Consider the following 14,650-nt stretch of genomic DNA (forward strand, 5'->3'; position numbering starts at 1 on the left):
AGCCGTCAAAAAAGAATGAAATTCTGCCATTTGCAATTACACAGATGGGGCTAGAATGTATTACACTAAGTGAAATAGGTCAGTCAGAGCAAATCAAATACCATATGATCTCACTCATATGTGGAATTTAAGAAAGAAACAGATGAACATATGGGAAGGGGTGGGAGGGAAAGGAGAAAGGAAAATAAACCATCAGAGACTGTTAACAATAAAGAACAAACTGAGGCTCGACAGAGGGAGGTGGGTAGGGGGGATGGGATAGATGGTGAAGGGTATTAAGGAGGACACTTCTTGTGATAAGCACTGGGAGATGTATGTAAATGATGAGTCACTGAATTCTACTCCAGAAACCAATAGGGCACTGTATGTTAACTAAGTAAAATTTAAATAAAAATTTTAAACATTTAAAAGATTAAAATAAAATTTTAAAAATTAAAATGTTTAAAAATTTTTTTAAAAAATTAAAATTAAAAAAGAGTGGAACTGGGAGCTCAACATATGGACAGATGCCTTCCATCCTCCAAGTTCACATAATTCTCAACCTAGATTTCTATACCCAGCCCAGCTATCAAATGATGTGTGAGGAGAATGAACTCTTCTCAAATATATGCACTTGCTCAGGAAATTACCAGAAGATGTGCACCCACAAAATCAGGGAGTGAACTACTAAGGAGGAAGATTCAAAAAGTGGGATCTAACACAGGAAAATGCTGAAGGGAATTGCTGATAGAGCATTAAAGGGAGACTCTCAGGGCAGTCTCAGCCTCGCACAGACACAGAGGACAACCAGGACAGAGGGGAGCAGTTTAGACACATCTAGGCAGAAATCCTCACTGGGCTCAGACCCTGGAAACTCCCTGTGAGCTTTTTAAAAAGCAGGAGGAGTGTTTGCAAGTACAGAGTCCTAGAGAACTGAGATATTAAAAACAACAACAACAACAACAACGAAGTAAATGAAAAAAGTGAAACAATTATGAACTCCAGGCTGGGCGGAAAATAATGTTTACAGTCCATTCCTAATGAAACCACTGAACACACCCTTAACTGAAAATGTCATTTCATGGATAGGGTGGAGAGAAGGGACCAGAGTGTGTAAGAAATCTACAATCCTCATCTACCGTAGTAGGAAGTCAGTAGATAAAGGACAAAATTGAAGGATCGGAAGCTAGAAAAATAAATCCAATATTTGGCAAGATGGAGAAAATACGAGGAGGAAGAGCTCAGAGGGTAGAATTGCTTTCAGGACAGGCAAGGGTCAAGGCCACGGGAGGACAGCTATTTTCTGCTCTTAGAAGTCTTTTTATCACTTTGGTTTTTAAAATTTACTTGCAAACAGTACTTTGCCTTCCCATTCTCTGACTCTCCCTCCTCTGTCTTCTTTTTTAATCTGTAATGTAATTACTTTTTATTTGCCTTTATTTTTAGCCAAGTCCTAGGGGCGAGTGGGAAGGAAGCAGGCAGAGGCAGCTTCCATGGTCCCCTCAGGCCACGGAAGGGATAGAGGATTTCATTCTACAGCAGCCAGCCCTTGGCCCTAGAGGGTCTTAAGGAGGAAGGAACCGGCATGACTTATTTTTTAAAGGACTCACTCTCCCCCCTGAGGAGGTGGGGCAAGCGCAGAAGGAGGGGGACGGATGAGGCCATGGTGGCTTGGCCCAGAAGGGAAACTTGGGGGATGGAGAGCAGTGATCAGGTCAGAAAGCAGAGTCGGAGGTAGAAGCCATGAAGCATGGTGCTGGGGGCCAGGAGCCCACAGGCATTTCCTCTGTTTGACCCTCATAAAAACCCAGGGCCAGACAGGAAGGTGGACACATTCTAACGAAGGAGGAAGTTAGCAGAGGGGTTTCACAGAGTCACGCTGCTTGACTGGGCCAGAGCAGGGGCTGAGGTGCATCTGTGCAGACGGCTAGCCCTTCTGTCCCCACCACAGAGGAGGACAGTGGGGTTCATGCTGCCTGCAGCTTCTCGGCGTCCCTGGGAACTGCTGCTGTATATAGGGATTAACTAATTCTATTATCTCACCACTCCTGCGCAGCAGGTATTGACGCTGAGGGACAGAGGCTCGGAGAGGCTAAGTCACATATCCGAGGTCACACAGCCAGTGAGTGGAGCATCAGTAGCTCAGGCCCCCAGTCTACACCACAGTTGGCTCTGGCCTAGTCATTGTAGGGGAAAAGGGAAAAGAGACAGCACCATCTGGGCTCTCAGGAATGGGAGGAAACTACGCCCCAAATTTTGGGAAACCACCTGTCTGATGGCAGAGACGAAGTCCCTGGTCTCTAGTTTGAGGGTGAAGCCCTCTAGTCTGAGGGTGGAGACACGGCCCTAGACGTGATCTAGGGCAGGTCAGAGTGTGATGGGGCAGACATATCACTGTCCTGGTTTTGAGAGGCGGTCCAGGCAGTCCCTCCAGTATACCAGGCAGACACGACAGCACTGACGTGCCAGGCCTGAGGTCAGAGGCTCTCATGCTCCAGGACCTCGATGCCAGGCCACGTGGGGCCACCTCCCGGCTCTGACTCTGGGGACACCTAGATTCCCCAGCCTCCCAGGGCTCACAGGCATGGAGTCGCACATCCTCTTTCTGCCCTGCCACCTCAGGAGGAGACATCGATCAGGGATCCCTCGGTTACATCAGCTTGGGTAAGGTCCCTGTCTGGGGGACGCTGTCTGACTCAGGCCACACCTGCCCCAGCCTGCTGCCCAGGACCCGCTACCAGCAGACATTTGATGGATTACAGTCTCCCCTCCTCCACACCCTGCTGCCTGATGCCCACCCATCTTCTTCTCTTCCATAGACACGCAGCGAACACCTACTCTGTGCCAGCCGGTGCCAGGCCTGGGGACATGGTGAGGCTGGTGTCGCTGGGAAGTCTAGAGGAGAGGCCTAGCTAATCTAGGACGGGGAAGCCTCCAGGAGGAGGCCACCTCAGGGAGGACTTCATCTCCCACATAGTGGGGTTACGTGAGGAGTGTGGCCAGGGTAGGGGCACAGCCTGTGCAAAGGCCCTGCGGAGACAAACACTGTCATCAGTACCTGACTGGTGAGCCTTCAAAGAACAGAGATTAGGTCAAGAAGTTCCTCTGCTCCCACCTGTGAAGCTCTCCACCCATGCGCACTGAGACAGGGCCCTCCGCCGCCTCCCCTGCCTCCCTCCCCTGCAGCCACTCTGCTTTCCATCTGGGCCCTCTCCCTAAATACTGCTCTGTCCCTCTCACTATCTCAGAGACCTGAACTCGCCCCATCTAGAGTCAATGAATGAGTGAATGGGCAAGGTTGGGTGTGCCTGGAGCTCGGGGAAGACGAAAATGAGCAGAGGACAAGGCAGGGGCCCGAGGCAAGACTAACGGGCTATAAAGCCTGGAGGGCTGCCCGGGGTGGGCCTAATTCTGAGGGGGATGAGAAGCCCTAGCAGGGCCTCGACAGCAGAGGGACAGAGACCTGGAAGCCCCTCCCTCCCTCCCAGGAGCTCTCTGGAGCCCCCCTACTCTTCAGGAACTTGCACAGACAGAACAGTGGGGCTGGAGGGAGGGGCTGGCTTGCCTAGGACCCCTCGCAGGTGGAAGGACAGCATAGAGGAACGGGGCCTCCAGAAGCCTCTGGAAGCAGATGTGCTCCTAGTCCTATTGTGCGCTGCGGCAGCCAGAGCGGTTCTTCTGGAAAAATCTGATGCCTGCCCCGCCCCAGTCGTGAGGAATGGAGCGCGATGGGAAGGGGTCTGGATGGTGCCTGGCACACCGCAGGTGCCCAAGCAAGACTCACTGCCCTTCCTTCCTCCCTTCTCTGACTGGTCCCCACTCGCCCTCTGAGCAGGGGCAAGGCTGCTCTGCGGGGAAGGCGCTTAGCAACGCACCGTTAACATGGGGCCCTTCTCTCCTCCACTTGCTGGCTGGCTGTGTGATCGCTTTCCCTCTCTGGGACCCAGCTTCCCATCTGTAAGCCGGATACCCTGCTCTGCTCCCCGCCGCCTTGGCGGATGCCTGTGAAGCAGGGGGTGGGGGTTCATCCAAAGCTGCCACTGCTAAGAGACCCCCAGATGTTTATGATGGTCCCATTGAAAGAGTTTAGGAATGATCCAGTCCAATCTCCCAACGATCCCGATGAGGAGACAGGCCCAGAGGAGGGTCGACTCACTGGTGGTCTCAAGGTGGGTGAGCGGAGCCGGGGTACACATCCAGAGGCCGCTCAGGCCCCGGGCAGAGTACCTAGACCACGTGTTGGCCAAGCCTGCCCACCACCTGCCTTTGTCCAGGCTGCTGACTCCGACCTGAGGATAGGTTGCAACCGACCTGAGGATAGGAAATGCTAACCTGAACTCTAATTAGCATGGCGTCCCCCCACCCAGAGAATTCCACTCTTCCCAGTAGCAGACCTGGGTCCTACAATGTTGCCCTCAATTATTACTACATTTTGAACTGTGTCAATTTATAAACAGTGGACATTTGTTTTCTCTTGTGTAATATCTTTGATTCTGCCCTTGGCCCCCAAAAGCCTGAAATATGTATTCTTTAACCTGTCTTTCCACAACCCCCCTCCACCCCACCACGCCCCGGGCTCTCCAGGCTGCCCCACCCGCCCTTCCTCTGGCTGGTGTCCAGCCTGTTCCCAGGACCGTGGACTCCCGGCCCAGTGCTCACCCCCTGCCCTCCCAGCACTGCCCAGTCCCTCACGTGCCTGGCCTCGGGACTGAGCTGTCGCCCTGGGGGATATGTGCCACGGTGGCCTAGGGGGGCATCCAGCTTCTCTGAGCACCACGCTCTCTTCTCCCACCGCCCCCCCCCACCTCCCCTCCGCTTGCCGGAGCCAGGGCCAGCGTGGGTGGCCAAATCTCCTCGGTAACAGGGTCTGCCTCCATCCCCCCCACTCCTTCCCTAACCTGCCGCCCCTCCCCCCTCCCTGCACCTGCTCTCCGGCCCCTCCCGCACCCTCCCCCCACTCCTGCTCCCTCCTTCCCTGGCTCTCCATGTCACCATCTGTGGCACAATCCCTCTCTGTCACTCTGCCCGCCACCCCCTCCTTCTCCTTCCTCCTTCTCCGCTCTCCATCCGTGCCTCTCTCTGCATCTCCCTCTCGCCCCTTCTCTCTCTGCTCCTGCTTCTCTTCTCCCTGCCACGCATTTCTTATCACTCCCCCTCATTCTGGCTTTCCACCCACTCACTCTCTTCTCCCTCTGCCTCTCTCTCCACCTCCGACCGACCCCCCTTTCCCCTCTATTTCTATTGGCTTCCGACAGTCCCTGCTCCCCTTTTCTTTTCCTTGGGAGTTTCTCTGTCCGCCCCCACACTGAGCTCCTGCCCACAGACCCCCCTCTGTGCCTCTAACCCCCCCCCTCCTCCAGGACGTGTCCTGGAGATGGGGGGGTGACGCACCAGGCGCCCGTGGAAAGTCAGGGCCGGAGACCAGATGGGAGAGTCTCTGTGGGCAGCCGTGGCCGCTGCAAGCCTAGGAAGGGGCTCGGGCCCGTAAGCTGTCTAGAAGTGGGCAGTGTGTGGGGACCCCAGCTAAGGGTGCTCTGGGCACTTGGGGACTGGGCAGGGAGAGGGGGCAGCAGAATGGTAACCAGCCTGGCGGCAAGCGGGGGACCCCTCACCCCATGGGCAGGTAAGGAGGCTGGGGCCTGGGGGGGTCCCCGAGGGTGGGGTGCTGGAGCCCATCCTCTGCCCGGGAGGAGCTTGGGAAGCTGCGGCTGGGGACTGGGAGAGAGTGGGCAGGCCCAGGGAGGAAGAAGACCTCCCTGTGACCTCTTGGTGGGCTTGGGGGGTAGGGACAAGTTCATCTCAGATTCTCGTGCCATGATTCTAGAAAACTGGAATCACACAGTGGCAGAGTGTCCGAGCTCTGGAAGAAACCCTGGGCCTCGGCCCCAGGGCCAACTTCCTTGAGCTCCCCCCTGTGCTGGGCACCACGCTCAGCGCACTCCCATTTAATCTTTACAGCAACCCTGGGAGGTGGATCTACCTGTCTTCATTGGAACGGGTGGGAACTGAGGTCCAGAGACAGGAAGCCATTTGCCCAAGGTCGCACAGTAATTGGGGATTATCATTCCGTGGCAGAGTCCAAACCCCCAGCCCAGGGCTTGCAGGGTGTGTTCTTGGGGGTCACACCCCCGGCCTGGAATGGGAGTGAGTCTGTTGGCACTGATTAGCACACTCTAGATCTTTGGGGGGAAGGCCGGGGGTTGCAGAGGTAAAGCAGAACTCGGTTGGCTGGGGAGCATCAGCCTGCAGGCTTCGGGGCCATCCCTGGTTCCGGTCCTGGATTCCTCTCAGACAGGGGCCTTCAAGGGAAGCCAGCAGGGCCAGGAGGTACTGATGGTTGAGGAACAGACAGAACCGGGTTTGAATTTGGGTCTCGCACTCACCAGCTAGTGACCTTGGACAAGTTACCGAACTTCTCTGAGTCTCAGCGTCCTCCTCTCTAAAAATCCTCTGTCCTGGGCTTTGTGAGGATCTCTTGATGTGGGTCTGAGCCCCGTGCCCGGGAGCAATGCCTCGCCTCGCTCTGAGTTCTACTTGCTGACCTGCCTGGTCTGCCCTCATTTCCCAGGGCTGGGCACTGCGCCAGGTGCTGGGGCTGAAGAGCTAAGTAGCTCAGGGTTCCTGCACCCCTGAGCCAGCGCTCAAGAGGGTAAGCGGATAGGGGCAGACGAATGGAAAGTGGTTGGGGTGTCTGGCATCTCTGAGGGGCTGTCCTGAATTGCTGTGTGGCTCAGGGCCGCCACTTGCTGTCTCTGGGCCTTTGTCCCCTCTCCAACAGTCCTCCGAGGAGCCCGCCCCCAGCTTTCAGGCAAGCTTGTGCCAAAGATAAACCAGACAGGGAGGAAAAGTGCCTCCTCCCCCAGCATGAACTAGATCATGCACAGGACTCCAGCTCCTAAAAGAAAGGACGGCACCTAAATTGTAGGTTGGCTTCTGCCCACGGGAAGCTGTAATCTTCCTCCTTCTGGCGCCCAGCCTGTTCAACTTTGACAAGAAAGATGAGACCAGATGAGGGTAGAGGCATAGTCTTCCGGGGTAGCAGGCGGTTTGGGGAGGGTCTGTGGCATCCCCCGCCCAGTACAAAGGCAGGGCCTGGCTGGGTATGCTGTGTTCCTGGGGCCCTGTGTGTTAGCACGTGTGTGTGCATGCAGTGTACACACGTGTGTCTGAGCAGGGATGGGGGCGTCTTCAGAGCTCCCTCTGGGCTTCCCTGGGGGCATCTGTCCCCGCATCCTGGATATTAGGTTTGCCCAGCTCCCTGCTCCTCTCTCAGGAGCCTGGCACTTTCCTGCCTCCTCCGGCCCCGGGCCGTGATTGGCTGCCCCACAGGGATGCAATAAAAGGATGCGCGCACAGGGCGGCAAGGTGGACCGACGGGTGACGTAGGGCTCCCAGGCTGAGGAAGCCAGAAGGAACTCCAAGGTCTCAGGGTGCACAATTCCAGGTGGAAGAGGGCCGATTCTGGCATTCAGGAATTCTGACATTCCGATTCAAGGACACGGAGTCTAAAGATCTCGGCCTCCATAACTCCATTCTAAGAAATTACATTCTATATTTAGGATCCTAAGATTCCAGGGGTTTGAGCCCATGATCTTAATAGTTCAAGAACCCGAGGAACAGGGAAGGGAGCTCTGCATAGGCTGGTGGGGATAATGGGATGCCAGCTGGGGGCCTCCCCAAGGCCCAGCCTCAGTCTGCCGGCCTGTGAAATGGAGGAGTATGAGTGTGTGTGTGTGTGTGTGTGTGTGTGTGTGTGTGTGTTGAGGAGGACAGGTCTGCCCCTTTCTAGCTGTGTGACCAGAACTGTGTGGCCTCTTCTTTGCACCCTGTCTAATGGTGGGGACAACACTAGGCCCTCTCCCATAAGACCCCATAGGATGCTGTGTGTCACAGGCTTTGCCTGGAATCTGGCAGCTGGGGTCAATAACAAGGAGCTGGAGGAACTGGTAGGATCCTATGAGCCCAGCATCCAGATAGCCCCTTCCTAGTGCCAGTGTCCCAGGCTCAGGAGGGCTAATGAGGTCCTGGGGGTGATGACAGGTTGGGGCTGGAGGATCAGGGAGGGCTGCTCTGAGCCCAGTAAGCCTGGGGTATCCTTGGGGGGAGCCAATGCCAAGGGGATCTTTGCCATTCTCCGCATCATTGCCGGGCCTGGTGCTCAGAGCCTTTAGGAATCCAAGGTCCTCAGGCAGGGGCAAACTGGCAGGCTCACCCACCCAGGGGTGTTTATTCCAAGTTGGGGTGCTTTTCCTTGCCAGAAGCTTTGCGTCTTAAAGGTAGTGTCTGGCTAGGGCAGCCAGGTGGCAGGTCCCACGGGAGATGATGCAGGCTCAGTGTGGGCTCAGAGTGGGGATATCGGAGGCTTTCTTTTTCTCTCAGCGTTTTCTGTAGGAAGAGGCAGGGACAGACAGGAACCAAGGGGCTGGGGGAGGTCATCAGGAAGAAAGGGCAGGGAGAGTCCAGGCCCCAGAAGAGACTTGGCCTCTAACTGGGCCTCCTGAGAGAGGGTCACAGGTTCGGAGGTGAGCGGTCTTTCTGAGCGAGCGAGAGTGGGTTGAATTTCTGCTATCAGCAATTCACCCCCCTTTGCATTGAGAATTGGCCCCTCCGGGCTCCTCTGATTCATTCAACGCCTCAAACACTGAGGCAGAGCCTGTGCTGTGTGAAGGGACGAGGAGACAGTTCAAAGCTGAGAGGGCGTCTCTGCATTTAAGGAAAGCCAGTCTAGCGGGGAACGGGGAAGAGTCAGTTCTAGCTCCTTAGAATACATGGGATGTGTGATAAGAAAGGGACTAATGACGTGAGTGGGCATGACTGTTCCCACTGTGTCACTGGGCAAACTCTTATTCATGCTTCAAGACCCATCTGAAACACCATCTTCTCTGGGAAGCCTTCCCCAAGGATGCAGGGTTGGGCGGCGGGGGGGGCGGGGGGGTGGCTCTTCTTATAAATACCCTCAGTGTGCTGTGAGATTTTCCAACATAGGTGCCACGTGCCCACCGGGCAAGTTCACAGCTAGCCACCCCAGGCAGGGCCTTTCGGGGGCACTGGGGGTTGGGCTCAGCATGGGAGGTCCCCAAGCATTCCGATTCCCAGGACATGGGACATAGCTGTACCTGTAGTTCTTTTTTCTTTTTCTTTTTTAAAAATATTTTATTTATTTATTTAACAGACAGAGACCATAAGTAGGCAGAGAGGCAGGCAGAGAGAGAGGAAGGGAAGCAGGCAGCCTGCCAAGCAGAGAGCCCAACGCAGGGCTCGATCCCAGGACCCTGAGATCATAACCTGAGCTGAAGGCAGAGGTTTTAACCCACTGAGCCACCCAGGCGCCCCTAAAGATTGATTGATTGATTGATTTGACAGACAGAGATCACAAGTAGGCAGAGGCAGTCAGAGAGAGAGGGGGAAGCAGGCTCCCCGCCAAGCAGAGAGCCTGATGTGGGGCTCGATCCCAGGACCCTGGGATCGTGACCTGAGCAAAGGCAGAGGCTTTAATCGACTGAGCCACCCAGGCACCCCGTGTGCCTGTAGTTCTTAACTCCATTCAGAATCTGAGGAATCTGATCAAAACTCTGGACTCCGCCCAGAGAAAAGACATGGACGCATTCACTTGCAGCAGAGTTTAGGGGGTTCGTGGACCACCCCTCCCCCACTGCAGTTCATCTAGAGACCCAGGTTCAAGGTTAAAGACCTGGGATACGCAGCACTGGTTTTCAAACGTGAGGACTGAGACCTGCTGGTGGCTTAATCCATTCTGGGGCTGCTATAACAAGTGGGGGGTGGGGAGCTTATAAACAGTATTTATTTCTCATAGTTCTGGACACTGGAAGTCCAAGATCAAGGTGCCAACAGATTCAGGGTCTGGTGATACCTGTTTCCTCATTCATAGTCAGTCATCTTGCTGTGTCCTTACATGGTAGACGTGAGGGAGCCCTCTGGGGCCATTTATAAGGCACTGATCCCATGGGGGGGACTCCATCTTGAAGACCTATGCACTTCCAGAAGTCCCCGCCCTCCAATGCCATCTCTGGGGGGGGGGTAGTTAGGATTTTAACATACAAATTTGGAGCGTGGGGGAACACATTCCGTCTATCGCCGTGGGTGATCCCCTTGGGGTTCTGCCAGTCAGAGCATCCTCTGTAGAAAGGATACGTATTGTTTTATGATTTCGTTGAGTCACATCGTACGTAAAACGCATTGGCGTCAAAGATGCTTGACTAACGGAAGGAAGGGCCTCTGTCGCCATGGGCTGATTGAATGATCCATCCGCTCCTCTATTAGACATATGAGGAGAATGCACAGGCACACAGTTGCAAAGGTGAAGGAAGGGGACACCGTGGTGCCCAGGCCAGCGAAGGTCCCTGCCGTCACTGTGCACCACACCCTGGTGGCGAGATCCACTTCGCCTCTCTGAGACTCAGCCTCCTCCTCTGAGAAGCGGGGACAGCTTGCGGGCCCACCTTGCTGGCCTCTGCCGAGTAAAAGGTGTGTGTCAAAGTCTGTCTGGGCACACTACAGGCCTCCAAGGTCAGTGTGATGAGGGGGGAGGGCAGTGCCGACAAAGCCGTCATGCACCGTAACGTGGCTGTGTCCTTCCTCCTCCAGGCCCATAGCTGACTGCTGACCACCCCCAACCCCCTTGGCCATGGACACCCCGGGCTACCCGGCCTCGGCGCCCACACCCTTGGAACCTGGGAACACCTCCTCAGCCTGGCTCCCAGACGCCACCCTGGGAAATGGGTCGGCGGACCCAAGTGCAGCAGGGCTGGCCGTCAGCGGAGTCCTGATCCCGCTCGTCTACCTGGCGGTGTGCGTGGTGGGCCTGCTGGGCAACTCCCTGGTCATCTACGTGGTCCTGAAGCACACGGCCAGCCCGTCGGTCACTAATGTCTACATCCTCAACCTGGCCTTGGCCGATGAGCTCTTCATGCTGGGGCTGCCCTTCCTGGCAGCCCAGAATGCCCTATCCTACTGGCCCTTCGGCTCCCTCATGTGCCGCCTGGTCATGGCTGTGGACGGCATCAACCAGTTCACCAGCATCTTCTGCCTCACCGTCATGAGTGTGGACCGATACCTGGCCGTGGTGCACCCCACGCGCTCTGCCCGCTGGCGTACGGCTCCGGTGGCCCGCACGGTAAGCGTGGCCGTGTGGGTGGCCTCAGCGGTGGTGGTGCTGCCCGTGGTGGTCTTCTCGGGGGTACCCCACGGCATGAGCACCTGCCACATGCAGTGGCCTGAGCCGGCGGCGGCCTGGCGCGCCGGCTTCATCATCTACACGGCCGCACTGGGCTTCTTCGGGCCGCTGCTGGTCATCTGTCTTTGCTACTTGCTCATCGTGGTCAAGGTGCGCTCGGCGGGGCGGCGGGTGCGGGCACCCTCGTGCCAGCGGCGGCGGCACTCGGAGCGCAGAGTCACGTGCATGGTGGTGGCCGTGGTGGCGCTCTTCGTCCTTTGCTGGATGCCCTTCTACGTGCTCAACATCGTCAACGTGGTGTGCCCGCTGCCCGAGGAGCCCGCCTTCTTCGGCCTCTACTTCCTGGTGGTGGCGCTGCCCTATGCCAACAGCTGTGCCAACCCCATCCTGTATGGCTTCCTCTCCTACCGCTTCAAGCAGGGTTTCCGCAGGGTCCTGCTGCGACCCTCCCGCCGTGTGCGCAGCCAGGAGCCTCCAGCCGGAGGACCTCTGGAGAAGACGGCAGAGGACGAGGAGGAGGAGGATGAGGAGGAGGGGGCAGGGAAGCAGGGGGAGAGGAAGATGAATGGCCAGGTCAGCCTCATTGCGCAGCCTGGCACCAGCAGGCAGGAGCGACCGCCCAGTGGCAAAGTCAACAAGGACAAGCAGTTCCTCCCCCAAGAGGCCTCAGCGGGAGACAAGCCAGGCACACTGCACATCAGCTATCTGTAGGGGGGCCTATGGAGGGCCAGCGTGCCCCCAGGACAGGACAGAGGCTGTGGGTATACCAAGGGCATGCTCTCCAAGGTGCCAGAGGCCTACGATGGGATGTTTGGAGGCCTGGGCTCTGATCCTAGCCGCTGAGACTCACTGTGTGACCTTGCCTAGGACCCTTTCCTTCTCTGGGCCTTGCGTTCTTTTCTGTGACTCAGGGATGGGAGTAATCAGCCAGGACAAGCTCTGCTAGATAAGAAGTCTGGAGGGGCATCACCCCCAGCTGGCCTTCCGGAGCGGGGTCCAGGTTCAGGGGACAAGGCCAGACTGGCTTTCCCCTTCAAAGACAGAGCATCCTGGGGGACCAGCCTGAAGGTTGGCCCTCAGAACAACACCAAGGTCTGGATTTCCTAGGCTCAGAGCTAGGATCACAGGGGAGGGACTGGGGTCCCAAGTAGAAGAAAGTTCTACCCAGGGGAGGGAGGGGTCCAAACCTGTTCAGGCCCCACATCAGCTCCCCCGACATGCTGCAAGGCCTCGGCCAGCTCTTCCTCTTCTTTGGGCCTCAGACCTCACCTGCTGAACAACTCAATAACCTCCAGGCCCTCTTGGCCAGATGTTAGTGCTGGGACTCCGTGTTCCTGGCCCTGAGAGGCGATGGATTTTCTAGGAAAGTCACTCAGGCCAGATTCAGGGTCCCTTACCGCTTGGGCCCCCCCAAGGCCCCGTATCTCATTTTGTACTTGGAATTTTATATTCTTTTTCATAAAGAAGGTCTCCAATCTGTGTTCAGTTGAGGCCACCCAAGGCCCTACTTGGCCCCTGTTGAGGGCAGCTGACCAATTCCCATAGCAGCTCATGTCGTGAGGTTGTGGCTAGAAGGGGGATGTCTCTGGGTCTCTGAGGGTTCCGGGAGCACCCCTTATAGCAGCACCCATTGGCATCCCTCCCCTCCCAGAGACCAAGGCAGGCCCGGGTCAGGCAGACTGGTGGGGAAAGGCAGTGTCCTAACAGCATGGGGTGGAGAAGGAGGGAGAGGGGGAGAGGGAGGATGAAGAAGGTGGAGGAAGAAGAGAGGGAGTTGGAGGGAGGAGGACAGATCTGCTCCAGGACCATGCTGTCCTTGGCCCCTCTGGGTGGAGCTCCGCGGCAGCACTGCTGAAGGCATGCTGTGGGTGCCCGGCCCCGATCAATCTCGAGGAAAGCGTGCGGTCAGGGGAGGGACTGGGGTCAGGGTGGGAAAGGAAACGCGCTGGAAGGTATAGTGCTGGCTCCCTTGAGGGCCTGCCTGGGCTGGTAAGAGGGGCTGCCCCTTGATGGTGGCCTAGGGCCATTGCTGAGACTCAGAACCCCACGGGTCAGCGAACAGCCCTCCCCATTCTCTATACTCTCCAGGGCCACAATGTGGGGCACCCCAAGGAAGACAAGACAAGGGGGGCTAGAGGGGAACCACAGGAGAGGCCACTGTACGAGAATTCTCTCCCAGAGATAAGCCCTCGGGGCCATCGTGAGACTGGCCCCGGGGCAGGGTGGCACCTCAGGCTAACTCCCTCAATCCCCCACCCCAGCTAAGGGCAAGGGGGTCCTCAGGGAAAGCACGTGAACCAGATTGGGAGACCTAAATTTTCAACTCAATTCAGGATCCTGGATAGCCTTGACCTCTCTGGGGTTCAGTTTTCCCATCATAAAATAGTAGGTTGTCCCAGTCTGCCCAGTTGCTCAGAATTGGGGGTGGAATGAATTATGTTGGACAAATTGCCCCCCATACTACAATGGGTAGGGGTGGGTGTATCCGATTTTAAAGTAAAGTATCAGATTATAAAGCCCCCAACCAGCAGTGGTCCACACCTGCTCCTTCATCAGGCGGCCTCTCTGTCTCTGGCCCTTGGGGGTAAGAGCAGTGCGGGACCCAGGATTGGGGGAAGGGGAGGAGGCAGAGGCCAAAGATAAGAAGGCGGGACTTGGGGAGCTCGCCTGCTCAGAAGTTCCCCAAACAAGACCTTGTATGGATGTTGGAGCTGGAGGCCCAGACCTCAGTCTGGGGTTCCTCTGAGAAGGATGTGGGGGTCTGGCATTTCAGCATTTCCTGGCCAACCCTGCCTTCCTGATTCCTGGGACAGGTGAGCCTGTCCAGCACGGGTGGCTGGAAAGCCCCTGAGGGGGACCCTTCGCTGCTCCTGCCCCTTGCTCTTGTCAATAAAGACAGTGACACATGACACCAGCTGTGACCTGGGCCAGTTCGTCTGTCTTGGTGGGCCCGTGTGTGTGTGTGTGTGTGTGTGTGTGTGCGCGCGCGCACAGGTCTGCGTGCACAGGTCTCTGTGTATGGCTTCCCAGAGTCTGGGTCTCCAGGGCGCACGGAAGAGGCCCCGATAAGCCTCAGCCAACATCCTTACAGATCTTGGTCCCAAAGCCGTAGGTAAGAGTCTTTTCCTGTGCCTGAATAGCAAGACTCGTGGCAGAAAGCTGATTGACCCGGATGGGTCACGTGATAGCTCCTTGGGCCAATTACCAAAGACAAAGTGATGGAGTGCGGCGATTGGTCAGGTGTGGGTCACGTGCCCATCCTTCTCACCTGGGAGACAATGGGACGCTGCTACTGACAGGCTGGCCTGACCCCAAAGCCGGTGTGTGCCCCAGGCAGCAACAGGAGACTGTGTGTGCATTTGTGAGCACGGGGTGCCTAGGAGGGGCCCGGGCATCTCAGCCACATCCACACGTGAACACGCGCGGGAATGCGAACACCGGGGGTCTACTGTGCCCGAGGCAGGTGTGCCTGCGGTG

General features: G+C 56.7%; 1 protein-coding gene across 2 annotated transcripts; it reads left to right on the forward strand.

Moving 5' to 3' along the window:
- The first annotated feature begins 4,971 nt into the window (after nucleotides 1-4,971).
- Nucleotides 4,972-14,082, forward strand: SSTR3 (somatostatin receptor 3). Of its 2 annotated transcripts, none has more exons than XM_004743169.3 (2): nucleotides 4,972-5,602; nucleotides 10,585-14,082. In XM_004743169.3, the coding sequence occupies exon 2, from the start codon at nucleotides 10,625-10,627 to the stop codon at nucleotides 11,882-11,884; it is 1,260 nt and encodes a 419-aa protein (XP_004743226.2). In that variant the 5' UTR covers nucleotides 4,972-5,602; nucleotides 10,585-10,624; the 3' UTR covers nucleotides 11,885-14,082. The 2 variants fall into 2 exon arrangements, with proteins under 2 accessions (XP_004743226.2, XP_044939841.1); XM_045083906.1 differs by lacking the exon at nucleotides 4,972-5,602 and adding an exon at nucleotides 10,095-10,464.
- Nucleotides 14,083-14,650: the final 568 nt, after the last annotated feature.

This window comes from Mustela putorius, unplaced genomic scaffold, assembly GCF_011764305.1.
Source record: "Mustela putorius furo isolate JIRA1106 unplaced genomic scaffold, ASM1176430v1.1 tig00000738_pilon_pilon_pilon, whole genome shotgun sequence".
In the NCBI taxonomy this organism is placed as follows: domain Eukaryota; kingdom Metazoa; phylum Chordata; class Mammalia; order Carnivora; family Mustelidae; genus Mustela; species Mustela putorius.